Consider the following 27,977-nt stretch of genomic DNA (forward strand, 5'->3'; position numbering starts at 1 on the left):
CACAAGTCACAAGACACACAGGTCACACACAGCCCTCATGAAAAGCTGCAGGGAGAGGCCACCGCCCACATGCTATATGCTGTAAGGCACTTGATGCAGTTCTCTGCAGAGCAAGTACAAAATATCTAAGGGATAACCATATAACCCCAACTCTCCTGGGGCCACAGACAACAGGCAGGCTGAGACCAGCTTAGGAACGCAGGAAAAAAAGACAAGATGTGTCCTCCACCAGCAAGCCACAGGGTGGTCAGGTGGGGCCAGTTCTCTGCCATGATGCCATCCCATGCTGTTTCTGTACGCTTTAAAACCAACACACGTGGTGTGGAGACTCAGAAGAGAACAGGAACAGGTCGAGAGGGTAGCGTCTCAATCACAGCTCACAGCTGGTGCTCTCCCATTTCCTACTGTGGTGACCTGAAGATGAACTGAGGGAGACTGGATATCCTTTTTGACTAATAAAGATGCCCAGGACCCAGACCATAGTGTCTCCATTCCAACCCAGTCCAAAGAGCGAACCAGTCCAGAACCCCAAGGAAAAAATCCTGCACATGGGTCAGACCAAAGATCAGCCCTTCACCTCTACCCAGGCAGACCCATGATGCAGTGATCACATGGAGCCTTGGGGGCTCGAAGGGTATAAGGAACAGAGACAGCCAATGTGGAGAGGAAAGCAGAGGCCTCACAGGATCACCACTACCTGGGCTGGAGCCAGCAGGCAACCCAGAGTCAGATGAACACCACTTGTCACAGACGTCGAATAGTTTAATCACTTCTCCCCAGTACAGGCCACCTGGCAGGGCTGTGCAGCCCAGGCAGGCTCCTCTCCAGTGTGCCTACGTCTCAGAGGGCTTCTTTCCTGGGCTATGCTTTGTGGGTGGACGCCCTTCTCCTCTGCAGCTCCTACCTCCTTTCCACAAGCCAGAGTGGGTAAGGTCAACTACCACTCTTGCCGCTGGTGTAGCTCTGAAGCTCTCAAGAGAGGCTCTTTCTGAGTACCCCACCCAAGGGCCTCTCCCTTTCCCAGAAAGAAAAGCAAGAGCTTTTCTACTGGAAAGCCGAGAATACCCCACCAGCTGGTCCCACAAGGACCCTGAGCTGAATGGACTGTCTACTCAGTCTACCAGTTGAGGACCAACTGGAGGCTCCTTCCTGCCTTTCCGTGTGATGGTGACTGGCTTTAGGCTGAGGCCCTTCCCAGCACTTGCACCAAGCCTGCCCACCCATGTGTGGCAGGGCCCTGGCCCAGTGTGGCAGCTCCTCACTGAGCTGCTATAGTAGGGGTGGCTAGAGTCCTGTTAGGTCCACAATAGCTTTGATGAAGATAGCATCATCCCGCACATAGGAATTCTTGGCCTCCATCTTGGACACAGGACAGAAGAGGGGGCAGCCACTGGCAATATTCATGTCACTGACAGGCCTCTGGAAGGAGGATGAGGTAACATCAGGCCTGAATGCGTCGATGACGTGTTCCCGATTGTTCTGGTCCAGCAACATCAATGTTACCTGAGAGAAGTCAATCCAGAAAGGGAACAATGTGCCCGTGAGTCACCTGAAAACCCCACATTAGTCCTACCCTGCTTCCCACAGCAGTGGGACTATACACTGGCCACAGTGCATCCAGTTTCCTGCCTGAGAACAGCACATGCCCATGCTGGTAGCATCTGGAAATGGGGGCTAGAGCTTAGTTCTGCATGCTATAACCCGGGTGCTGCTCCTTTCTAGCATTCATCTACAGACATTTTCTTGCCGAGATCCTGAAGCTTGTTGGAAGCACTTCACAACTAGAGTGGGGTCTGATTGCAGGCCACGGACTGGTCAGGCCACTGGGCCTTCTAGACTTCACTGCCTGCTCTGCCTCTTCCACTGGCTTCCACTGAGAGAGCTGGGCCCTGAGTGAAAGGGACCGTCCTCAGTCCAGCCTGGTCTCTGGAAGTTTCAGCTCCTTAATTAAGGCAGACTCTGGTTTTAAACAGTCACACACACCCTCACTCTGACAGCCACAGAGAGGGGCTCTGTGGCTGTGGCCTTCCCTTGAAGCATACTTCCCCAGGAGACTTTCACACACACGTCAGTCATGAAGCCAGGCGTGTGTGTCACACCAGCTGCAAGAAACCACTGGAGCCCACCACCCAACAGGCCTGGGCGGGACAGACTTTGTCTTGGACTACCTGGCTATTTGGAAGCTGTACCCAACCTCACTCACAGGTTCCCCCAAGGATCCTGTGGCTGGCTTTCATACCTTTTGGTTAAAAGGCCACCGCAGGAGGGCATCATTGGGACCTTTCATCACCACGAAGAAGAGAGACAGGTGAGTTCCCCGTCCAGTGCCATCGCCATTCAGGTAGACGCGCAGACACATCTTGTAGCCATATCTGCTTGTGTAGAAGGCTGAGGTATGGAAAGGACCAGTGAGGACAGGGCAGGACACAGCTCGTCCACTCGCAGGCCACCGTCAGCGAGGTGAAAACGTAATCACCCAGCTTTTGGGAATTATCAAGGGATGATCTTCCTCTCAGAAGAACCCTTCCAGCCCCCAGACAATTTTGCCATGCATCTCAGGAAAGCCCCCAACTCCAAATCCTCCTACCCTATCTTCAGAAACGTTACTAGTGTGTATGTTCACATGCAATACCACAGGAAGGAGCATGCGTGCCACGACATGTATGTAGAAGCCAAAGGACAGCTGTGTAGAGGCACTTTTCTTCTTCCAGTTTTTTGAGATAAGGTCTTCCTAGGTAGTCCTGGAACTCCTGGAACTTACTATATAGATTAGGCTAGCCTCAAACTCATCTACCTGCTTCTGCCTCCCAGGAGTTGGGATTAAAGGCCCGTGTCACCACATCTGGCTCTCTCCTACCACCTTTTGTTTTTTTTAAACAGGGTTTGTGTAGTCCTGTGCCACCAATGCTTGACTTCTCCTACTCCGCCCCCCCCCCCCCCCCCCCCCCGTCTCCAAGATAGGGTTTCTCTGTTAACAGTCCTAGCTGTCCTGAAAATAGCTCTTGTAAACCAGGCTGACCTTGAACTCACAGAGATCCACCCACCTCTGCCTCCCAGTGCTGGGATAAAGGGCGAGTGCCACCACTACCGGCCTCTCCTACGACTTTTAATGTGGATTCCAGAGACCAGTCTCACAAATCCAGTGAGCCATCTTGCTGCATCCCCCCTAGAATTAACAATGATAAACTATGGTGGCAAAAAGACAGTGGCTGAGGCCCTCAGAGAGCTATAACGGGAGTGCGGGCCACAGGAACCCAAGCCTGCCTCAGCAGAAGCACCTGAGGAGCAGGAATGCAGATCAGCAGTCAATGTCCCTCAGTCCCTACAGTAGTGGTTCTCAACCCGTGGGGTGCAACCACTTTGGGGATAGTGTACCAGATATCCTACACATCAGATATTTCCATCATGAGTCATAATAGCAAAATTACAATTATGAAGTAGTAACAAGATTAATTTTATGCTTTACCATAATATGAGGAACACATGAAGGGTCACAGCATTAGGAAGGTTGAGAACCACACTCAACAGGTAATAAACAGTCAGAACATGGTTAAGGCTGTGTAAGACAGAGCTTCCCAACATGAGTTAAAGTTCAGCCTGGGTGACACAATACATACCTTGGCTATGGGTTATAGTGTGAAACTCTGCCAAAAAAAAAAAAAAAAAAAAACAAAAAAACAACAAAACAAAAAAAACAGTAAAAGACACGCAATATACTGTTGTTAAGTGCAAACAAACCATGTAAACAGCTGGTGGTGAAGAGTAACTTCAGTGTCATGTCAGGTTGACTGGTCCCCCTGCCCTGGGGCAGGACCTGCCTATGAAGTCAGACAGCAAGCTTTTCAGTTTCCACGTGAAGTGCCTACTGTAGAACTCAGCAGCTGCACGCGCTGTAGTTACGGGTGGGTCTGCAATGCCCCACCCCATGGCTGTCTGCACGCCGCTGCCTGGAGAGGGTGTTCCGTCTCCGAGGGTGTGCCCTCGAAGGAGACAGTGAGGTCTCCAGCTGGGAAGTGAACAGCTCTAACCACAGGCTGCTGCCGTGAGTCAAAGTGTACCTCTCAAGGGAGACCTCAACAGCACAGTACTCAGGTAGCTTTGCTCCCAAAAGGCTGCCTGCTACAGTGACCCTCATGGCAACAGGACTGTCCACGCTCTGCTGACCACCAGAGCTAAGCCTCTGCAGCAAGGCTCCAAATGCAGTGCTAAAACTGTCCCCCCTGTTCCTTGTAGCCTTTGCCTGCTACATGGGTGACCAACCTTATCCAGAGCAGACCTTTTACACAGACAGCTTTCCTTGTCTACGGCCCCAGGGAGACTGCTGCAAAGAACAGGGGCTCCTCAGGCTCCCTTACCATGCTCACTATGGAACCACTATGGAACTCCTGTAACCTGAGCCTGCACACTACACCGCCTACCACCTACTAAATCACCTACAAGCGGAGACACTGCCAACATAGACTACCCAAGTCTAGAAATAGTATCAGGCATGCCAGGCTGCCCACATGTCCCTTGAGCTCTCCCCTAAAATAGAGGACAGGGTCTCTAGGTTTGTATACTTCTAGCCCTTGCTGACACCGCTGTGAGGGCATGCTGCAGAGCTGAGTGGGGTGCTCAGTCTTCCGCAGCAAGGCGGGAACGGCGAGTGTCAAGGCTAATCCGGTAGGAGAGGGTCTCCCAAGGCCCAGCCTCGATCCCAGAACCTCTACCACAGTAGCAGTTTTGAAAAGTGAAGTGTGTGCAGGCTGAGTTCACAGGGGACGACATTATGAAGTAAGTGGCTGAGCAGGGAGAAGATACTAATAAGGGACAAAGACAAAGGCCTGGGCCATCACACGGTCTGTGGGCACCTCTAGGGACACACAGGGGAACTGTGAAGAACACAGCAAGGCAGGCACAGTGGCATGGTCAGAGTGCAAAGAAAGGAGCACAAGGGAAGCAAACTGTACCCTGCAGGAACACACACGCTCCCCTTCAGCTCCCAGCGGTACCCTAACGAGAAGCTTAAGAGCACCCTACAAAGACCCTGTTAGGTGGATATGAGAAAGGAGAGTGAGGAACATCCTCACAGGCTCCCTGCCTGCAGCAAATACAAAACTGGGAGTCAGACAAGTTTGGAGCCATAGTCCTGCTTGGAAAGGTCTGTCTTTCCTTATTCACCCAAAAGCCACTATACTCATCTGTAGGTGACAAGGGGCATACTCTATACACATATAACCTGGCACCCATCAGCTCCTCATACCTATAGACTCCCAACTGAGTAGGGTATGTTGCCCAATTTGCTTCTCAAGAAGATGCAGACACTCCTGGTGCCAGCTGAGTATGTGCCCTGCCCCAGCCAGAGAACCATTCCATACAGCCTCTGAAGCAGACGGGAAGACCACAAATGGCACCTGGGGAGAAGATGGCGGGTGTACGGCCAGCTACAGCTTCCTGGCGCTTTCTGGCAAAGTCTGAGATCTTCCAGATGAAGACTCCATCATAGGTGGATGCTTCCAACTCTGAGACCTTCTGCTCCAGGTCGGCCATGGCCAGGTCCTTAAGACCAATGCTCCTCTCTAGTTGCTGCACCTGTAGAGCAGAGATCACTTAACTTCGATAAGAAGGCAGGGACCTAACTGCTATATTCTATGCACCCTGAGCTCCCATTTCCCACACTGCTAGCCTTTGGAAGTCTCTGGAGTCTTTTCTGTCCCCAAGAGCTACATACTAAATGTGAGGTAGAGGTACATGTTCCACTTCACTTAGAAGGCTCTGGGCCTACAAGTACCCAGGAGCTTCACCCACCCAGCACGATATAAGTATAACTGATGCTGTGTTAGGCCTTGCTAGCCCATCAAACCCTATGGCTGAGTCTAATAAGAATCAGAAAGCAAGAGGCCAAAGCCCAAGTCATGGAGTGTAGGAGCTCTACGCTGTACAGGTTCCAGAAATCCAGAACTTGCTATCCCCGCTAGGCACAAACCTTGTTACTCAGGGCCTCTATTTTGTCCTGGTCTAGCCGGTGCTGCCGGCTACACGCCTCTGCAGTCACTGCCACCCTCTCTACCTCCCGGTTCAGGACGCAGACAATGTTCTCAAAAGTGGCCGTCTTCTGTTCCAAAGTGTGGCACCGCTGCAGCAGCTCCGGCCCCACTTGGCTTTGGCTTCCCTGTGAGGCTGGGGACTCCAGGAATGAGTTCAGCAACAGGGCTAGGTGTTCCCGCAGCCTCTGCACCTCGTGATCCTGCAGCTCTTCAGTCTCCACCTGCGGGTCAGGACAGCGTTTGTACAGAACCAGCCCAGGCGGTGCGGCACTGTGGCCACATGCACTGAGGGACATGTGGTTGTTATCTCGAGACACACGCTCCATGCTGCCCCACCACGGCAGTCATGGACTCTACCCTTCTGAAACTGTAAAGTCCCAAATAAACTCTTTCTTCTAAAAGTTGCCTTGGTCATAGTGTCATTACACAACAATCATAAAAAAGTAACTAAGATACAACTAAATATTTTCAAACTTGTGCACACAATTTTTTAAAGTGATGTACTTATTTTTATTTTGTGCACATTAGTGTTTAGTCTGCGTGTATGTCTGTGTGATGGTGTCTGATCCCCTGCAATTGAAGTTACAATAGTTGTGAGCTGCCATGTAGGTGCCAGGAACTGAACCTAGGTCCTCTGGAAGAGCAGCTAGTGTTCTTAACCACTGAGCCATCTCTCTAGCCCTTTGTGTAAACAATTTTAAGAAGTTAGACTTCAAAATTACAAAAATATCATTACACTGTATGCTAATTAAGAAAAATAAAAAGGCACAGTGGCAAATGCTTTCAATTCCAGCATTCAAAAGGCAGAGACAGATGGATTTCTATGAGTGCAAGGCCAGCCTGGGCTACATACTAAATTTAAGACCAGCCTGGGCTATATAGTAAAAATCTGTTCCTAAAACAAAACCAGGGCTGGCAAGATGGCTTAGCATGTAACTGTGCTGTCACCAAGCCTGATAACATGAATTTAACCCCTGGGACTCATATGCTGGAAGGACAAAACCAACTCTGAAAGCCGTCCACGGTTTCACATGGATACCAGAGCTTACACACACAAACACACATAATAAATGTAATAAAAATATTTACAAAACTAATAAGACACCAAGATACTCGAGCCCCCAGTAACAGGAGGCCCAGCAGGAAACGTATGTGCACCTCACAGGGTAGGCGGCAGCTGGAACTAAGATGAACACAAAAGGACATGCCATCTGCTCAGTGGCTTCTCCTGCAGGGGCCAGCAAGGTCACCACAGAGCTAGAGCTTAACTGGAGCACCCTATGAACTGAAAAGGCCCAGGACCGAGGTGACAGCAGCTCGGCTTCCGGGCAGCTTCTAAACTACCTTCTGCTGTGCCGAAATCTCGGTGGAGACCTCCAATTGCCGCGCACGGCGCCCCCATGTCTGCATTCGGTGCGCTGGCACCCAGTTACCAAGCTTCGGGCAAGGGGCAGGAGGTTAAAATTCACAAACACAGACAGACAGAAAGACAACGACACGGGTCATCCTTGAATTCCCCAAGAATGCCCCTTTTATTGTGTTCAGGGGCAGATTATATAGAGACAGCCATGCCCCAGCCAAACCCACCAGAAACCACTTCTCCTGCCATCAGGAACTCCTGAAGGTCTCGTGCCCAGAGCAGCTGTAGGCACTCAGATGAGGGCATTACAAGAAATTCAGGATCTGGGGTCTAACTGCTCCCAACACTGCTGGGAACTCAGTTGTTCTGAAATGGAGGTAGCAACTATCCCCACCTCCAACAGAAGAGGAGAGAGATGCTGTGTCACCAGACACCATATACTCAGCTTTCCTTCTCTTACCCTTTATGTACACACCCTACAGGCCAGGCCCTCTGTGGACCAGCACATGGTCATGAGTCACGATGGGAAATAATGTCCAGGGGCTCCCATTGTACAGATAAAGAGGGATAATAAATGAAGAAATAGCTTGTGCAGTATGAAAATGAGGGAGGGGGCAGGTCTACATGAACAGAGAAGGGGCACATGTGGACAGGAACCTGTGGAGGCCTGAAGGAGTCCCCAGAAACAGCAAAGCAAAGTGGGAGTGGGGAGAAGTCAGCTTCTTCAAGGACAGCCAGGTCAGTGACCAGGGCAGAGGCCAGCGGTCTTGGGAGAGAGACCATGGTAACTGTAAATCCGAGGGTCTGGTCAAGCCATATCTTGCTTTTACTTTAACAGATCAGAGCAGCAGAGTGGTCAGAAGGTGCCCAACCAACATAGAAAGCCTGTTTCCAGGCAGGAGATGAAGTAACAAGACAGGAGTTCAAGGGACAGGAGCCATCTGCCAACAGCCAAGAATTTATTACTATTTATGTGAATATGAGACAAGAAAAGGATCTTGCAGACAACGAGGCCCTGGGGTTTTCGTTAGACAACTGAGCAATCAATGTGCTTTTTTTCCCCCTGGGAAAGATGGGAATAGGGTGGAGAACAAGGAGCTAGAAGGTGAAGATGTACTTCTAAGGTGTCTATCAGATACCGTGGGAGGCTCCAGATGTCAGAAGCACATATATTTAGGTACTCTCAGAGATCAGTGATCTCAGTGATCAAAGCCACCTAGAGATTTCCGTAGAGTATGCCTGGACACCTAAGGGCAGGAAGAAGGATGACTGAGAGACAGCCAGGAGAGATACCAGAGAGGCTGAGGAGCCTAGGAGGAGCCCAAGCTGGAGACAGGTTAGCATAACAGAAAGACCCAGCCAGGTCCCCAGCCCCTAACAGCAGACTCCTGGCTTACCATTTCAGGACAGCCCACGGTGTGGAATCTGCAGGGAACCCGACACTTGCTGCATGCTCTAACATGGTCCTGAAACTGAAAGATCAGGAGGATAAGTTACCAGCGTCATTGTCATCCCTACCTCACTTGTGCCATTTGCTTAATGTACTGATCAAGTCAGAATTAACAAAAGAAACCACTAGTTGCACCCTTTGGGCCTTCTCATTGTCATGCAAGATTAAGATAAAACAAGCCACTTCCACTGTCAATCACTGGGAAGCAGACATTTCAGGATTGCTGTGGAAAGGTCTAGCTCCTAGTTTTGGGTGAGATCCATGCCACACAGAAAGCAAGCCAGCTGTTATGTCTGTCTGGTTTTTTTGTTTTTTGAGACAGGGTTTCTCTGTGTAACAATCCTAGCTGTCCTGGAACTAGCTCTTGTAGACCAGGCTGGCCTCGAACTCACAGAGATCCGCCTGCCTCTGCCTCCCAAGTGCTGGGATTAAAGGCGTGCACCACCACTGCCCAGCACTTCTGTCAGTCTTGAGAGTAGACAATATTGAATACCTGGGCCTCAGGTAGAACATTCAGATTCACAAGCATAGAGCATAAGAACAGGCCAGTCCTGTTTTTGGAGGGGCAGGACAGCACAAAAGACTACTGATGAACAAGTGAAACCTAAGCAAACACTCCACTGAACACAAACATTTCACACGCAACCGAGGCCACGTGTCTGGCAAGGGCAGGAGGAAGACCACCTCTTTGAGATCCAGTGAGGGTAGGGAGTCATTTTTTTTCACCTACCATTCCAGCCAGCAAGTATGGTCAGGCTTGCCCTGTGAAAAACTCAACTTAAAAAAAAAGAGAGTGGAGGAGGCTGGAGATGGCTCAGAGGTTGAGAGCGCAGGTTGATTTTTCAGAGGACCTGGGTTCAATTCCCAGCACCCACATGACGACTCACAACTATCTTTAACTCCAGTTTCAGGAGATCTGAAGCCCTCACACATACATACATGCAGGTAAAACACCAATGCACATGAAATAAAAATAAATACATCATTTAAAAATAATAATAAGCCAGGCGTGGTGGAGCACACCTTTAATCCCACCACTTGGGAGGCAGAGGCAGGTGGATCTGTGAATTCTAGACCAGCTTGGTTACAGAATGAGTTCCAGTTAGGGCTATACACCAAAAATCTTATTATTTGGGGTAACTAAATCTGTCCTTGGGCCACGGTCATTTGTATTTAACTAAAAAATAAACTGCTTCTTATTTCCTTGTGGTGAGCGGTTTATTTTTTTTTTTTTTGTCAACAAGAAGGAAGCCCAGCTCAATCATAGAAAGTTTGTTTGGTAAGCATGAAGCCCTGAATCCAACCCCAGTACTACATGTCCCCCATTCCCAAAAAGGAACTTGCCAACCGTAACAACACAAACCATGATTGTGTGTGTATACCTACAATCCTAGCACTTGAGAGTTGGAGGCAGGAGGATCAGGAGTTCAAGGTTATCCTTGGTTAAGTTCCAGGCCAGCCAGGGCTACATAAAACCCTGGTAGGGATGGGGGTAGGGAATGCCAGACAGGGTGAAACGTGTCTTTAAGGCAAATCCATGACTTTAAGGCCAGCCGTGTCTACATAGCAAATTCTAGGCACACAGGGATATATAATGAGACCCTGTCTCAAAATAAATGAATGACAAAAAAAAAAATCCAAATGAACATTGAAGGATTGATTAGTCACTATGCCCATTCGGGTGATAGCAAGGAAGTCTCACTTTGAGGCTATCCTCCCTTTGGGCAGCAGGTCACAAACTATCCCGAATGACAGACCTCTACCACTGACCATCAGGTCTAGCACCCATGGGCTTCAGAAGATGGAAGGGATTGCTTTACCTTCTCCCGAGAGATCTTCTTCTTGCCACAGCCATCACAGGTTAAGGGGAACTTAGGGCAGACCTCATAGTGCACCTTGAAGAAAAACAGAAACATTAGATGGGGATGCCAACACCAGGACAGGGCAGTGAAGGAGAAGGGGATGGGGACACATGAAGTGCTCAAGACAACAGCCAGCATCTAGGAGGATACTGATGTACTCATGGCTCCTCAGATCGATCCTCTCTGAAGCTGTGTTTAACACCGAGTGAGATCCTGTAAGCACCCTTACAAATTCAGACTGCAGAACTTTCTTCTTCCTCTATAGCCTCCAGAGAACACAAGAAAGAAGAGAACAAAGGGTCTGTGTAGAGACTGAAATGGCTGTGCAGGACTTTCACAGAACCAGACTATACTATCCTCATGTGGCCCCAGAGCACAGCCAGATTATCTTTTAGAGAGACCCCGATATGCTACTACAGAGTGCCCAACATCTAGATGATTGTCTGGCCTGACCACACAACAGTTCAGGAACACAGTGCCAACACCCAAGAGTGGAGAGCAGTAACAGCAGGCAGCTGAGAAAGGCCTGGAAAAAGAGATACTAATGACCCTGACTCCAACAGGAGTGAATGGTCTCACAGCGGGAATGTGGACAAGCCAGAAAGTGACAGGGCAAATATTGTTAAATTATAGATATGTCTGCCTTGGACGTGATCCCCAAAGATCTCCACACTGAAGGCTTAGTCCCTAGCATAGCTGTGCATGTGGTGTAATCCACATGGTGTGGCCAAATGATTCTAGGACCACTGGGAACATGCCCTCAAAGGGTCCCTTACTCTTTCTCTTTCTTTTTTTTTTTCTCTTTTGTTTGGTTTTTCAAGACAGGGTTTCTCTGCAGCTTTGGAGTCTATCCTGGAACTAGTTCTTTTAACCCAGGGTGGCCTTAAACTCTGAGTCCCTTACTCTTTCTTTTTTTTCGGTTTTTCAAGACAGGGTTTCTTTGTGTAGCTTTGGTGCCTGTCCTGGAACTAGCTCTTACAGACCAAACTAGCCTCGAACTCACAGAGATCCACCTGCCTCTGCCTTCTGAGTGCTCAGATTAAAGGTGTATGCCACCACCACAGGCTCCTATCATGTACTCTAAAACCAAGATAAACCTCTGTCTTTGGAAAGAGATTATCTCAGGCCCTTGTGAAAGCCATGGCAAACTGTTACTGATAATAACCCTGAACTCCGCCAACGGAATGGAATGACATAGTCCAAACTTGCTGATGGAGGAGTGACACACAGCTGGTAGATCACAGTGCCGTTTCCTCTACCTGCTGTGCTTCAACTTTTCTCAAATGAGACACATTTTTCTTGTTGTTTGGGGGAGGTGGAGTCCTGAGTACTGGGATTATGAGTTACCACACTCAATTGTAAACACTTGAAAATAGCGAGGCGGTGGTGGCTCACGCCTTTAATCTCAGCACTTGGGAGGTAGAGGCAGCCAGATCTCTGAGTTCAAGGCCAGCCTGGTCCACAGAGCAAGTTCTAGAACAGCCAGGGTTACACAAAGAAACCCTGTCTTGAAAAACAAACAAAACAAGAAAAGTACTTGAAAAATTTTCAGTCCCCTATGGTGGCATAAGCCACTAATCCCAGCACCTGAGAGACAGAGCCAGGAGGATCTGCGAGTTTGAGCCTTGTCTACATAGCAGGTTCCAGTCCACCCAAGGCTACAGATGAGAACCTATCTCAAAATATACATGTATATATTTCCAGATTTATTTATTTTATATGTATGAGTGTTTTGTCTGGTAAACCATATGCTTGCCTGGTGCCCACATAAGTCAGAAAAAGACATTGGATCCCTAGAACTGGCGTTATGGATTACTGAGTCATCATGTGGGTGCTGTGAACTGAACCCAGGTCCTTTAGAAGAGCAACAAGTACTCTTTACTGTATTACATGCCGAAGCAGAGTCCCACCAAGGACCTTCTAAACCCCCATGGCACCATGGAAACCAGTATAAAGAAGAAGCTAAGCAAACTCCGACTACGGCAGCAAACTCTAGCTGAATGCCCACCCAGGCTGTACCCGCCCAGCGCACCTCCAGGTCTTCACGGCTATAGGGTGCCCTGCAGTGCTGGCAGCTTAGGCTCCTTTTGGGGCATTCCTGCTCAGTGTGATGCTCCTTCTCGCTGAGGCGGATCAGGCCTTTACATGCAGGACACTCGGTAAGTAGGAATGGGCATAGTCCTTCATGGCAGCTCTGGCAACAAAAGGAGGAATATGAAGATAGTGTGCAGACCCTGCGGGTAGCCGCTGCACGTGCAAGTTGCTTGGAGTTCCATGTTATCCTACCCACTTCCTCAAGATCACTCACTATGCAGACGCAGGTCAGTGTACCCTCTTCCCACTTTCGGAAACCAGGGATGCTGACTCCTAGCTGTACTAGACTGAGCTGCTCCATTGCAGCTGGTCTCTGTAAAGTGGTACCCCAAGGACACTTTCTTCTTCGACTAAACACCCATGACACCCACCCCTTCCCATGTCAGCTCCCAACTAAGTAAGTATATTGTTCTCCAGTATAAAGGCAAACACACAGCGGGGCCATGCTGCAGATCTTGCCAGGTCTGACCTCGTCACTGTTACAGTGGAGCTGGGAGACAAAAGATAGAGAAGAGAGACAGAGAATGTGTGAGAGTAGCTGCATGGCTCCCAAAACCTGAAGCTCTGGGCATGACCTAGCGAAGGTCTAGCGTACCACATAAATAGCCAGGCCAAGGTGTTGGAAGGCCAGCCTAGAGCCAGCTGTTATCAATGTACAGGATGTACACCTAAAATCTATGCTGTGAAGGGCCAGACTGATCCACAAGAGACTGCCCTGGACCCCAGCCCAGCACACTGAACAGGAGCAAACCATGACATAGATGCACTGTGCCTCCCAGTCAACCAAAGAGCAGTAATACAGGGACACCCTACCTATAAACCAGGAGAGACAGGGCAATGAACAAGTCCCCAGTTAAATGCTTTCCTTATAAGAGTTGCCTTGGTCATGCTGTCTCTTCGCAACAATAAGACACTAAGACACACAGTTAACCAGAGAAACATAGCATTAGAGGTTGTCTAACCTATCTTTTTGTTTTCCCTTCCTGCATTTTTTTTTTTTTTTTTTGGCCTGGAGGATACAGGTTGAGACAGGGTTTCTCTGTGTAGCCTTGGCTGTCCTAGAACTGGCTCTTTAGACCAGGCTGGCCTCAAATTCAATAGATCTGCTTGCCTCTGCCTCCCAAGTGTTGGGATTAAAGATGTGCAGCAACCACACCCATTGAAACCCTACGTTGAGCACATAAGTCAGTACAGGAAGCACACTCAATACTATGCAGCCTCCACTGTTCATCATAAAACTCTCACCTTTCTAAACACTAACTCACTCTCCATTAATAGACACCTCCGCCTCTGGAAACCTTTACCCCATGGCCCCTGCTATGGACTCGCCCCCTTGGACCTGGCTCATCTCACTGAGCTCACAGAGAGGCTTTGAAGCAGAAGAAACAAGAGGAAAACTGCCAGGAGAAGGTTAACAGTCAAGAAGTTAAGTCCTGAGGCTGAAGGCAAATCCAGAGCAGGGCAGAAGGACCATTAGCCAGGCCATCAAGATGGAGGATGCAGCTCAGAGTCATCCAAACAATTCTGGAGGAAGGCTCTTCTGAGAGGACAGGGGTGAAGAGCCCTCATTCAAACCCTAGAAAGAGGTGGGATTCTAGACAAGGAAAGGCATGCTAGGTCTGAAAGCTGGACAACCGCCTCAACAGGACACACAGGAACACAGATGTGTTGTGTGCCATGCTCCCATAACTCCTGGTTATAAAGACAAGCAAAAAGAGGGGCCTCGGGAGGAGTTACTATGCTGTAACAGTTACAGAACATAAAAATTAAAGCACAAATAGTTACTACAATTTAGCTAAGAGGCTCTATATGACTTAGGGCTGGGGAGATGGCTCAGTTGATAAAGCACTTGCCACACAAACACAGAAGCCTGAGTTCCGACCCCAAACTCCACATAAGAAAAAAAAGGCCAAATAGAGTAGCGTACTCCTGTAACCCCAATGTTGGGAAAACAAAGATAAAGGGATCTGAGGTAAGACGGCTAGCCAGCCTAGACTTACTGGTGAGCTCCAGGTCAGTAAGAAACCCTTTCTCAATAAAGAACGCGGCTCCTGAGGAACAACACCCAAGGCTGACCTCTGGCCTGGCCTCCACATGTACATACACACATGTGCAGCCACATGGACACATACCATTCACACAAAATACTCAAAGCTGTACATATGGGAGTAGAAAGCCCAGAATGCACACAGTCCTGGATTCAACCCTCTATACTAGAAAAGAAATTAAAAAATGACAAGGCAGCTTAGACTTGCTTTGGCGCAATCCCCGAGGGAAACAAGGGTGACGAGACAGCTGACAGAGCCTGGTGGGTCCCAGGGAGCCCAGCCCTGACTTGCCTCTCAGCCCACTACTCAAAGGTACTCTATGTTTTTGAGATAGGATCTTAAGCAATTTGTTCTTGACCACAAACTTTCTATGTAGCTGAGGATGGCCTTGAACCTCTCATCCTGACAAATTTCAATAAAATTTTTCCCCTGGGCTGAGACTGTGGGAATGGTAGAGTATGTGCCTTCCTCCCACCTTTTTCTTTGTCAAGACAGGGTTTCTCTGTCTTCTCTGTCTTAACAGCCCTGGCTATCCTGGAACTCACTCTGAAGTCTACAAAGACCCGCCTACCTCTGCCTCTGAGTGCTGGGATGAAAGTCATGTGCCACCACCGCCCGGCCTGTATGTGCTTTTTATGTTCATGGCCCTGGGTTCAATGCCCTGCATGGGTGCTTCAATTCCCAGCTGAGTTCAGGTCCTGAGAATGACCTGAGCTGGAGCTCACTGATTAATCTACGCTGGTCAGTCCCCAAACCCAGGGACCCTACTGTCTCTGCTTCCCCAACACTGAGATTACAGGAGTATGCTGCTATCCCTGACTTTTTTAGATGGATTCTGGGGGGAACCAGGGGCCCAAATGCCGGTTCTTGGGTCCTGAGCTCAAAGAGTCACAGGCAGAAGATACACTTGTCCCCAACACACTCAGGCAACAAGGACAAAGCTCCGTTTCCCCACCTGGCAGACACAATCCAAACACATCAGTATTTACTCAACCAGAATTCAAATTGAACAAATACAGTTGACATAACTGATTTTTTTTCTTCAGGTTTTGTTTGTTTGTTTTGCTGTTTTTTAAGATAGGGTTTCTCTGTGTAGCTCTGGCTGTCCTGGGACTTATTCTGCAGACCAGGTTGGCCTCAAACTCAGAGACCCGCCTGCCTCTGCCTCCTGAGTGCTGGGGTTAAAGGTGTGCACCACCACAATCTGACTATAACTGAATTCCATAAGAACACATAATTGTGGGCTGGAGAGACGACTCCAGTTAGGAGCATTTGCTGCTCTTACAGAGGACTCAGATTCAGTCCCCAGAATACACACGGGACTCACAACTAATCTTAACTCCAGTTCGAGGAGATCCAGTGCCACCTTTTGGTTCCTCTTTGTGCACGAGGCACACATGTGGTGTACATATACACATGCAGATAAAACACATATAAAGATTAAAAAGAAAAGAAAATACAATGGCCATGGACACTAGGAGACCTGCCTCCCAGTGCCAGGTGCGCCTGTGTATTTGTAGTCCTGGTTGGTCTGGAACTTACGACGCAGACACCAGGCTTGCCTTGCCTTTGTCTTCCCTTGTGCGGGGAAACCGGTATGTACTGCATGCCTTGCCTTTGAGATAGCAGATTTTAACAGGGCATCACCATAAAGGAAAAACAAAGCTAAGGCTAAGCAGGATTTTTCTCCAACTTTCCAGACATTTTAAATAATTCAAACCATAAGACAAATGTTGTAGTCACATTCTTAGTTTCCAGTAAAAAAATCAAGAAATAAACAGATGTGTAACAAGCAAGAGACAGGATTATCTGCAAAGATGGTAATGACTACACACAGAGTAGATAATTTCTGTCCTGGCCTGTGACATTTGCCACCAGTGAAAAGCTTTTATCAATAAAATCAGCTAAGGCAGAGCTGTGCCTGCGCTCCCACGTGACCAAACCCAACTCATCTCAGGGACTTTCCAGACCTCTCGAAGGGTGCAGCCAGGGACTTTCCAGCCTGCATGCCTGCAAAGCCACATGGCACCAAGCCCATAGCCTGGCTGCAGTCCCTAACCATCAGCCAGAGGCCCACACAGCCACTGACCTCTATTACCACAGGCCTGGAGGCCACAGAAATCCCAGAGGAATCTAGACCCTAACAGGGCTGGGAACTATTTTTCCACCTGCCCCAGGGGTCTCTCAAACATCCTTAAGGGCAAAATGTTATATAGGGTCCTCATTCCCTACACCAACATTCTCCTGCATCCACCCTACTTTCCTCGGGGCCATCTCTTTCCAAGATAGCACTAGGCATTTCACTTTAAGAATATAATGTGACTATGGCTCCTGACCAGGCCCTGACACCATGCTAGAAGAGAAGACTACAGTTTCTTGTTCACCCAAGTGAAGCCCAAACTGCTCAGCTAGCAAAATGAAACCCAAAGCCCAAGATCACAAAGTGTCATCAGTCAACAGGACATGGGACATGTAGCCATACACACATGGCAGAGCGCAGAAGAGACAAGGTCTCACTAAGCAGCCCAGGCTACCCTTGAACTCATATGGTCCTCCTGTCTCTGCCTCCCAAGAACTGGGATTATAGGTGTACCTTACCATATCTAGCTGAGACAAAACCTTTTTGAAGGTTGTTGACTGGCCAACAAAGAAGAGTAACTTGGTGGACCCCAGTGGCCTACCTAACCACCTGGTCTCTGTGATGCAGGGTTTAACTGAAGATGTGTAAAGGTGACACGGGGCTCACACTAATACCCCACTACACCATACTATCTGTATACCTCCTCTGCCACTGCCTTTTAGATATCTTTCTGTGACCACATAACAAATATACCCAATACTTGAACAATTTTCAGTGTCAACACAAATCAAAACAAGAGAACCCTTATGAGCTAGCCATGATAGTGAACGCTTTTAATCCTAGTACTCAGGAGGCAGGCAGATCTTGTGAATTCTAGGACAACCAGGGCTACAGAGAAAGATCCTGTCTCAAAAAAAACAAAAACAGAACAAAAACCAACAAACCCAGAAAACAAGTAACAAAAAGAAAACCTTGTGGGTATGATATACAACACAGAATCTCACTGACCTTAGAAGCTGCAGTTTCCAACAAAGAATTGGAGATCTGCAACCTAAGCAAATGTGATGTTACCAAGGCCAACGTGGTACTAGCTCCTTACCTAAGGTACCTACAAATCTCCTGTACCTCTGGGGTAGAGCAGGAACTTGAGACATGGAAAGAACAGACAAGCTCTATGGTATAGGCCTATGATGCACTATTTGGGTTTCAGAAAAGGTACTCTTAAAAATAAAATAAAAGAGATAAAACAAAAGCTGGCACACGGCTTTAATCCCAGCACTCGGGAGGCAGAGGCAGGCGGATCTCTGTGAGTTCGAGGCCAGCCTGGTCTACAAGAGCTAGTTCCAGGACAGGCTCCAAAGCTACAGTAGAGAAACCATCTCGAAAAACAAAACAAAACAAAACAAAACACCCAAAAACCCCACAAAGGTTCACTAGGTAGGCCAGGTAAATCCTGAACTCATGATTTTCCTGCCTCAGTTTCCAAAGTGTTGGGATTGCAGTCATGTGGCAGCTTACTCTCAGAAAGGGACACTTTCAAGGAGCAATGCTTTTTCATATACATCAGCCAGGCCAGTCCCAGCAGGAGTAGAGAACAGCTTCCATAAGATCTGTTTTGCAGGGGCTGGAGCTGGCTCAGCGGTTAAGAGCACTGCTGCTCTTCCAGAGGACCCAGTTGTAATTCCCAGCACCCACACTGCAGCTCACACTGTCTGCAGCTCCAGCAGTCAATACTCTCACACAGACACACATGCCAGCAAAACACAAATGCATATAAAATACAAACACACAAATTATTTAAAAAAAATGTTTGTGGAGTAGAATTCCCCAAAGTCCACTGCTGGAGATTTCAGCCACCAGGCCAAAACAGAAATGTCTTTCTACCTCATATTCTTTCAAGGTTCCCTTCCAGGTGCATCCATCATTGGGACAGACAGCTGGCAGACTCTCCACCTCCCTGCGGGCAGCATTATCTGGAAAGGCCTGGAACAGAAACATTCTTGGGTTATACCTTCTCCCAGCACCCTACTGCCTATGAAGCAACATCTAGATCAGAGACCGTACCCAGAACAACCTGTGCCATTCTCCTGAGTCAGTACACGGAGCAGAAGATAACAAAGGACCAGCTAAGCCATGCTTCTGCTTCCCAATCTTTCCACCCCAAACCAATCATGAGAGGCTACTCCTAGCTCCCAACTTCTCATTCTGTTACCAATGTTGCTAAACAAAATTTCTAAGTATTTTCTGTTCGTTTTGACTTGTGTACTTACCGAGCTGCTCTCTAAAATAGAAATGCCTTCTTCATACAGGCCTTCGTGGACACAGGCAGCACAATTCTGAGGCCCAGAGCTAGTGGTAACAAAGGAAACAAAATCCCACTGCAAAATTTGCTGCAGAAATTAACTGAGCACGGTTGGCTCAGCCCGCAATCCAGCTCCACACCACTCATTCTTAATTTTTCTCATCTTTGATCAAACAAGTATGTCAACTGCACGATATTTTAAAAACTACAAATGAGAAGATTCAAATGCAGAATAGGGTATCAGGGCTTGAACTTGCAAGGTCAACTCATTTCTTCCTTTTTTTCTTTTTGAATTTGTGACTTCAGGGACCAAAGCATGGCTTTGCGAATGCCAGGTACGTAAGTGCTTTATCACAGAGCCTCAACTCCAGCCTTTATTTCTTTCAGAGAGCACTGGCTCTCTGGTAAACCTGACACTCCAAACACATGGCAGAAAAACGTGGGTGTGTTTATCTTCTCCACATGCACTGCTGCCTTTCATACCGTTGTACAGGGACACATCAGCCACACACCCACATGACATTCAATGCATCCACCAGAGCAGCCTAAGGGAGCTATAATCCTCACAGTAAACTTGTGCCTGTGAAACCAACAATAATGGATTATACTTCATTCCACATGTCCAAAAATAATATATAACCTATGTTTTCATTTGTGTGCATGAATTATGCACGTGTGAATACAGGTGCGTGTGTGTGTGTGTGTGTGTGTGTGTAAACCAAGGTCAAATATCAGGTATTCCTCCTCAGGTACCATCCACCTTTTTTCAGATAGAACTCTCACCAGGACCTAGAGAGCGCAGATTAGGCTAGGCTAAACAGTGAGCCTCAAGAATCCTCCTATAGCTGTCTCCAGGCATATGATGTCACTACACACACATATTACCATGCCCAAGTTTTTACATGGGTGGAGGGGATGACTGCAGAGCAAGCACTTCACCATCTCTCTACTCAGCCCCACTGTTACGTTTTTAATTTTTTAATTATGTTTTTAAAATTTATTGTATGTATAAACATGTACCAAGGCATTCAGGGAGAGGTCAGAGGACAATGTGGGAATTCTCTCCCTTCACTGTGTGTGGATCACTGAGCTCAAACTCAGGCCACCAGGCTTGGCAGCAAGTGCCTTCACCCACTGAGACATTTCTCTGACTTCTGAGGTTGATTTTGAACTTGCTATGTAGCCAAGAATGACCTCAAACATCTGCTTCCAATTTCCACCTCTCAAGAGCTGGAAACAAGAATGCGCTATCATACCTTTCTAAGATCAATTCTAAATTCTTTCTTTCTTTCTTTCTTTCTTTCTTTCTTTCTTTTTTTTTTTTTTTTGAGACAAAGTCTATGTAGCCCTAGAATTCACTTGTCGACTAGGATGGCCTTGAGCTCAGAGATCCTCCTGCTTCTGCCTCCTGAGTGCTGGGATTCTGCTTCACTATACCCAGCTACAATCAATGGTTTTAAGTGGTAAATTTTACCTTCTTAGTTTGGGCTAAGCCTCCAGAATCCAAGGAGAATTTGTACTAAGAACCACTATACTAGACAGCACAATCTAACATCAGACCCACCCACTCGCCCTTGCCCACTCGGGCAGCATGCCATGCACACCTGAGGATGTTGTTCAGGCAGAAGGAGCAATAGCGGTGACCACACTGGGCCTGGAAGGGCCTCCGCAGGATGTTTCTGCACGCTGAACACAGGTACTTGGCTTCTAACTTGGTCCCCAGGAGGGTCTTGGAGAAGCCAGGCTGCAGCAGGTCTAGGGAGCCAGGGGGAGTCACACTGGCTGCAGCCATGTGAGTTTTAACCCCCCACACACCACAAAGCCCTAAAGAAAACAGACCACATCACACCTCAATTCAGAATAATCCTCTAGAGCAGAGGTTCTCAACCTTCCTAGGGCTTCAACCCTTTAATATAGTTCCTCACACCATAAAATTATTTTTGTTGCTACTTCATAATAGTAATTTTGTTACTGTTATGAATTGTAAATATCTGTTTTCCAATAGTCTCAGGCAACCCCGTGAGTCTTCCACCCCCAAAGGGCTCACAGCCCACGGTTACGAGAACTACCACTCTAGAGGGAAAAGGAAGGTGGTAGAGTCTACTAGGAGGCACATGGTGAGGTGCCCGGGTCACTACACTGATCTTGAAAGAGGATCTAAGAAACAAGATTTTAGAGTTCTGGGAAGCCTTGAAGATAAGCCAAACAAATCTCCTGCTACAAATATGGGAAGAGATGACAATAAGGGTGACAAGAGACTTGATGTCACCCACAATAACTATCCAATTCATGAGCTTCCTACTTTCTGGCATTAAATTGATCCTGGCTGGAGCACTTCCTGCAGAAACCAATAGGCAGCATCCTCCATCCTACACCCATGGTCCCTAAAATGAGCATGTTCTAAGACAGCGGGTGGCTTCTGAAGCATACCATAGGCTGGCAGTCCTTAGATCCCAAACAGTCCCCTGGAGGTGGACTCCTGGGCATGAGACGCTGTCAGTCTGCATTAATCACTGTTCCCTGTTTGGTATCAGTTCTCCACACACTGCACTGAGCCCACAGCCTGCAGAGCCCCTCCCTCTTCATGTCAGTCCAGACCTGACACCTGCCATCCTTGCCAAGATGCTTCGCTCAAAGCCAAGTAGAGTCCATTCCTCTTCCCTCCTCTAGGCATGACCCGCCATACCAGAAGAACCACCCCTGCCTGCCCCATCCTGTTTTCCTCTTCTCCACCCCAGGCTTCTCCCTCATCCTCCAGCACGGCCTCCACTGGGCTCCCTCTCAACTCCCAGAGTCAGGCCTTCCACTTCCCCATTTTCTCAGGTAGCACTCTGGGAGCCTCACACTCAGGAGCCCAGAAGAGAGGCCTACTCAGGCTGAGGCAGGTGTGGAGAGGCCTGGACTACCTGAAGTAGCAACCTGGTACCCTATGTCTTCCAGTGGCCTCTCGTTCCTGGAGTACACCATTTCCCAGTGACAACCTCCTTGCCCTATCTCCATGTCCAAAGCAGCCTAAACGTTGGGGGTAGCTGCTAACCATACTTTCTGCCAAACAGGGTTCCTCAGCCTCTGAGAAGAGTGTGGGAAGACCTGGCTCTCACTCAGAAGAACAGGCCAGTGAGGGCAAAGAAGTCTGGGGTATGGGGTGGGAGGACACGGAACTCCAGGGTCTTAGCTGCCAAGATCGGGTTCAGTTTCAGAAGCTGAGCTTAAGGAAGAAGTGGGTTATGTTCCCTGGGATGCAGACTAGGAAGTGTGTGGTATCGGAGGTGTGCTGAAGGCAGGGAGGCCATAGCAGCAGGAGCAGCAGCATCTCCGGATGCTCTCTTCCCAGCAAAATCCCAGTCATGTTTCATTTAACAAATCACCTCTCAGAACCATTCCTACATTTAAATACCAGAGGCAATTCCCAGGCCCCAGGAGCAATGGCAGCACTGGCTGCCTCATGACTGGGCAACTGCCAGATAGTACCTTGCTGCCTCATTCAAACCTTGCTGCCCCACTGACTTGCCTGCCCTCAAAGCCTCCGGGCACTCACATCCTGGCACGCACAAGGCCCCATCTAGCAGGCAAAGAACTGGTGGATGGCTACTGTGAGAAAAACAGTGTGGGTCTAGCTCCACAGCCTGAGTCACTTGGTTCTAGGTCTACTGGCCAGTCTGCCAAGACCCTCCTCGTCCCCGCCCACTGCCTTCAGGGTTACTTGCTGCTCACCAGGGACTCATCAAGCCCACTCCTTGCCCAACCCTTAGCCAATCCTGCCTCGTCCGGTGGACACCCTGCCCTGTTCTCCTTCACACCGATCCCAAACACCACCACCACCACCACAGTGTCGAGCCACACTCAGAAGTGAGACAACTGTACAACCACTCCACTGGCCATGCCCTGACCCCACTGCTTCCGACTGCTCCCAAACACTCCAACCCTAGGCCCTTCTTCAAACACAACGTCACTGGCCTCCGCTGGTAGTTGGGTGCTCAGAGCCCCAGGTACCAACAGGACATGCCTGGATACACACCAGCGTGGCTTTCAATGCAGCATTCATTAAAAGGTAACTGTTACTTACAAGCAGCTTGCTATCCTTTCCAGTGTACCTTGATTCTGATTACACATATTAAAACAATCCCACGCCATTCACAATGCACCAGTGACAGCTGCCATCTGTCACCTTCTTCTCATTCAACAACTGTTTTTCAGATGCCAGGCACCAGCATGACCGGTTTCTGTGAACCAACCCTTGGCTGAGGGTGTTGAGTCCGGAAGCAAGAGAACTCTGTTCTATCTGTACATCTCTAAGAGGGAAGAAGTTTCTCGCCTGTACTAGACAGGAGGAGTTAACAGAGAGCCCAAGCAGAAAGAATTTTAACTCAGGACACTTGAGGTCGTCAAGTGCACACAACTACAGCATTACAAACAGCAGGTCCTCTCCCCCTGGCCACCCCTGGGAACCAATAAGCAGCACAATGACCCCACACACTCACGGAGTACCCTTTACAAAAGAGGCACACTGATGTCTAAGGCTGAGACTCCTGAAGGGGACCTGACAGGGCACTGACCCGACAGAGCTCCTATATGGAACTCCAAGACAAGGCTGCAGGATACAGCTCACTCGTGCCCACATTCACTCAATTCTTCTGCATATACAATTTAATGATGCCCACATCCAAGTTCATAAAACATATGTATAACCTCCATCTACTCTAAGTGCCCTGGGCAGAAGGGCAAACCTGACTCTGCCCCGCTCTCGGGGTGGATGCTTCTCCTAGCCTCACGCGTGCATCTGGGCTGTGGGAGGAAACTCACTAGCGCCTGAGCTCAGTGAGACACCAAGTCACAAACAAAACAAAACAAAACCAAAAGCCCCAGCTGGCACTAAACAACCAGAAAGACATGAATGTAGGGCAGGTTTAATCGTATTTTATTTGTTTTTTGAGGCAGAGTCTCTTTGTGTAACAACAGTCCTGGCTCACCTGAAACTCTCTTTGTAGACCAGGCTGGCCTCAAACTCACGGAGATCTACCTGCCTCTGCCTCCTCCTCCCAAGTGATGGGACTAAAAGTGGGCACCACCACCTGGCCAAGTGAGAAAATGTTTTCATTTAAAAAAGGCCACAAAACACAGTTGGGCTCTAGCCTCCCTGTCTATCCTTCTCCCAGATATGCCCCTCAACAAGCCTTTCTCCTGTTTTGAGACAGGGTTTCTCTGTAGCTTTGGAGCCTATCCTGGCACTTACTCTGTAGACCAGGCTGGCCTTGAACTCACAGAGATTTGCCTGCCTCTGCCTCCTGAATGCTGGGATTAAAGGTGTGCGCCATGACTACCCAGCTCCAGATTTAGGTTTAAATGTCTGTCTGTCTCTTTCTCTCACTTGTGAATGGAGCGCCTGAGTTCTGTTAGGACCTCAACACGCAAACAACAAATGGATAGCTCCAGCCCTGACTGCATAGCTTCCTTGCTGCCACTGTGGCCTCTTGGGGGCCAGAGGGACCTTTATCACAGCATGAAGTCTGAGCCTCTACTCAGCTCAGAACCTCAATGGCTTCCCAGCTCTGGTCATGAAAGCTAAAGCTGCCCCAACTCCACCTGTCTGCCTACCCCAGCTCCCACCAGTTCTCTCAGGTCTCCGCCGTGTCCATTCTGCTAGGGCCTTACTCCCAGGACTGGCTGTCAGCAGTACAGAGCTAGAAAGAGGAAGGAGGGGAGCCAGCTTCTACAGCTCTCCCCTTCTGGCTGCTACTAGAGAAGTCGCCTTCCACTGATGGCTGCAGTCACATCAATAACTAGACAGCCAGCAGCTAACTCTGGCACACAGCACAAAATCTCTTTCTTTAACAACTGGCCCAGTCCGTCAGAAAATCACCCCATCCCCAACCCATGCCCTCTGCTCTAAACAGAGCACCCTAACTCTGGGTCATGTGCCTGCTGTCTAAATTCCAAATCCTTGATTTTCTTGTGTTCAGATCTCCAGTTCCAATCCACCTAAATTACAACCTGCCCCCAGACTCCAACTACACTGCCCACCTGGGTCCCAGGGTCTAGGTGCAGAGCGCACTCACTGGGTCTCCTTCTCTATGGCTAGCAGCAGGGCAAGCACAGTACAATAGTGTGATGGATGCCCAGTGTAAAGGGGCAGTGAATGGGGGAAAATTTCCAACATAAGCCTTGAAGCTGCACACCCCATCTTTGGTATAATCTGCAGGACTATGGGCAGTTTTTTTCTAGATTTTTTTTCTTCTCCAAGTTATCGTGTCCATGCCTGTACAAGTTCACAACTTCCCATGGGATCCACCTGCCACACCATACTCACAATTTACGTAACAACACACAGGAATTGGGGGCTTAGCATCCCACTGTCAAGAAGGAAACCCCAAACCAACTCCCCAAACAGCAATGAGATAACAGGCTGGAAGCACACTTCCTTCCTGGAAGAGGGCCTTCTCCAAGCTGACTGCTGCCGTTTCTGTGGTGCAGCCCAGGCCGCTACTCCTTTACGTGCAGGGGAATCACAGTCCAGAGATTCCTGGAGGGCTCTGTCGGGAAGCGCCCCATGTGCGGCAGCCCAGGAGCCAGTGAGACTGGACGTGCATGTGCTCACTCCAGTCACTGCACAGACTCTTCCAGGCTCTCATCAGCCATCAGGTGTGCAGAGGTGATGAGGACCAAGTCTGCCCCATGATGACCAGCAAATAGAAAAGAGTAATAGGCTCCTGGCAGCCTGTGTTGTCAAAGACTAGTCTGTCCAGTTCCAGGAGTACTGGAGGGGTAGGGTACCCAGGGGGAAAAAAAAAGCAAATAAACATCTCATAGACATGCCCTGCAGGTCAGGCCAGGGAGACACTATAGCTGGAAGCACTTAGCCTTCCAGCTGTGCACACAAGGTTTGATAAAGAACTATCCTTGAGTCGGTGGTGGTGGTGGTGCACACTTTTAATCCCAGCATCTGGGAGGTAGAGGCAGGAGGATCTTTGTGAGTGGGAGGCCAGCCCGGTCTATAGAACTAGTTGTAGGGTTACATAGAGAAAACCCTGTCTCAAAAAAAAAAAAGCCAATAGGTGGGGAAAAAAAATCCTTGAGATTTTGTCAATGCTTTAAAATGCTGTGGTACACAACAAATATAGTCATAAAGCTAATTTTTAAAAGCCTTAAACACCAATTTGAGATTGGTTGTGGGTCTCCACCCAGTAACAGTAATTTTGGGTCACTAAATATCACCTTTCTCAGCCAGTCACACAGGCATGGGGCACTGTGGCAAGGCCAAGTGTGACCTCTCTGGACCAACTGGTAGCCAGAAACAGAGTTCCAGCTAGTGTACTGCACGCAAGATGACCTTGCACTGTGTTCGCGGGGCTGAAGGTTTCCTGAGTCCCCCAACTCTGTGCTACTCCGAATGCAGGGTGAGCAGGGAGTACGCCTGTGGGTTCTAACCAATCTCATGTCCTCACTGCCTGCTTGGGGTTACATGTCCATCATGAAGAGTGTCCACCAAGTCCAACCTCCACTAAGCAGGCTTCAAGGAGAAAAGGGCCCTGGGATCAGACCAACACCCCCACCCCCGACACATAGGCATCCCAATCAAGATAGCTCCCAGAGAAACAGAGGTTCGGAGGGGCAGAAAGGTGAGATCTGAAAAGATAAAGGACACCAGGAAAAATGAGACACCAACAGGGAAAGGGTTTGGGGGGAGGAGGTGTCCGTGGGTTGTGGAGCCGGGTGTCAGAGTCTGAAAGGGCGACCCCTGAGTACTGGGGGCGTCAGACTTAATTTGACGCCGATGCAGGTGGGAAGCTGGGCAGTGAAAGTGGCCTAAGAGCAGCTACCCTAGAGCCGACAAGGCACAAGTGGGGCTGTGGGTCCCACAGCCAGAGCGCCGGGCCGAGATCCGGGGAAGGGACCGTAAGGCCGTGACCCCGAACCACAGAGCCTAGGGCCGCGCGCGCAGCCACGCACCGCTGCCGACGTCGCGAACTTTTCCGGCCCCCCCCCCCTCCCGCCGACTTTCAGTTTCCGGCCCCGCGGCTCCGAACCCCACCCCCCACCCCGACGGCGGCGGCCCCGCACCTGACCCCCAACCGCCACTCCCGCCCCGCGCCTGACCCCGGCCACACCGGCCGTGAGCGCCGACCCCGGCTCAAATCCGCGCCGCCTCACCCAACGGTCTCCGCGCGCCCGGAACTCAGCGTCCACCGGGAACCACCCCCGCTGCCGCGGCCCGTCCCGCCTGACGGACAGGCGCACCAGCCTACCAGGAGCTCCCAGGGCGCGGCAGCGGGCGTCGATTTGTCAAATGGGCCGCCTTGGGCCCTCTCCTCTGACGGACGGAAGCAGGAACCTACCAGGAGCAAGCAGGGAGCCGCAGCGAACGGCGATTGGCCGGCGCCGCGAGGCTTGGTACTGAGCTTGTTTCCTCGCTTCCTAGCATTGTCGATGAGGGGCTGATGTGAGCTGCTGCGGGTTGGCCAAGGTCCTCCTGGGACAATCGCGCTCCTAACACATACCTGGTGCTCTGGAGGTCAGTGGGTAAAGTCACTTGCCACCAAGCCTGATGACCCTAGTTCAATCCCTGGGATCCGTGATATGAAAGGAGAGCAGGAATTTATGCGTTATTTAATCACACACACACACACAATCACATACCATGTATTGATAACACCACACATATATATGTATACACACAAAATAATTAGATCTCACAAATCTATTTTTTGTTTTGTTTTTCAAGACAGGGTTTCTCGTAGCTTTGGAGCCTGTACTGGAA

At 49.2% G+C, this 27,977-nt stretch overlaps 1 protein-coding gene across 4 annotated transcripts; it reads right to left on the reverse strand.

Annotated features, from left to right (window-relative positions):
• Positions 1–744: 744 nt before the first annotated feature.
• On the reverse strand, positions 745–27,437 carry Traf2 (TNF receptor associated factor 2). 4 transcript variants are annotated; one of them, XM_038336486.2, is made up of 11 exons: positions 27,371–27,437; positions 20,827–21,046; positions 19,191–19,269; positions 18,805–18,903; positions 12,731–12,892; positions 10,657–10,731; positions 8,784–8,858; positions 5,966–6,247; positions 5,394–5,571; positions 2,240–2,388; positions 745–1,503 (listed from the first exon to the last, which is right to left on the reverse strand). In XM_038336486.2, the coding sequence occupies exons 2-11, from the start codon at positions 21,012–21,014 to the stop codon at positions 1,285–1,287; spliced, it is 1,506 nt and encodes a 501-aa protein (XP_038192414.1). In that variant the 5' UTR covers positions 21,015–21,046; positions 27,371–27,437; the 3' UTR covers positions 745–1,284. The 4 variants fall into 4 exon arrangements, with proteins under 4 accessions (XP_038192414.1, XP_038192416.1, XP_038192417.1 ...); XM_038336488.2 differs by having other exon boundaries at positions 27,317–27,375; XM_038336489.2 differs by lacking the exon at positions 27,371–27,437 and adding an exon at positions 27,345–27,367.
• Between the last annotated feature and the right edge of the window lie 540 nt (positions 27,438–27,977).

This window comes from Arvicola amphibius, chromosome 7, assembly GCF_903992535.2.
Source record: "Arvicola amphibius chromosome 7, mArvAmp1.2, whole genome shotgun sequence".
NCBI classification, from domain to species: domain Eukaryota; kingdom Metazoa; phylum Chordata; class Mammalia; order Rodentia; family Cricetidae; genus Arvicola; species Arvicola amphibius.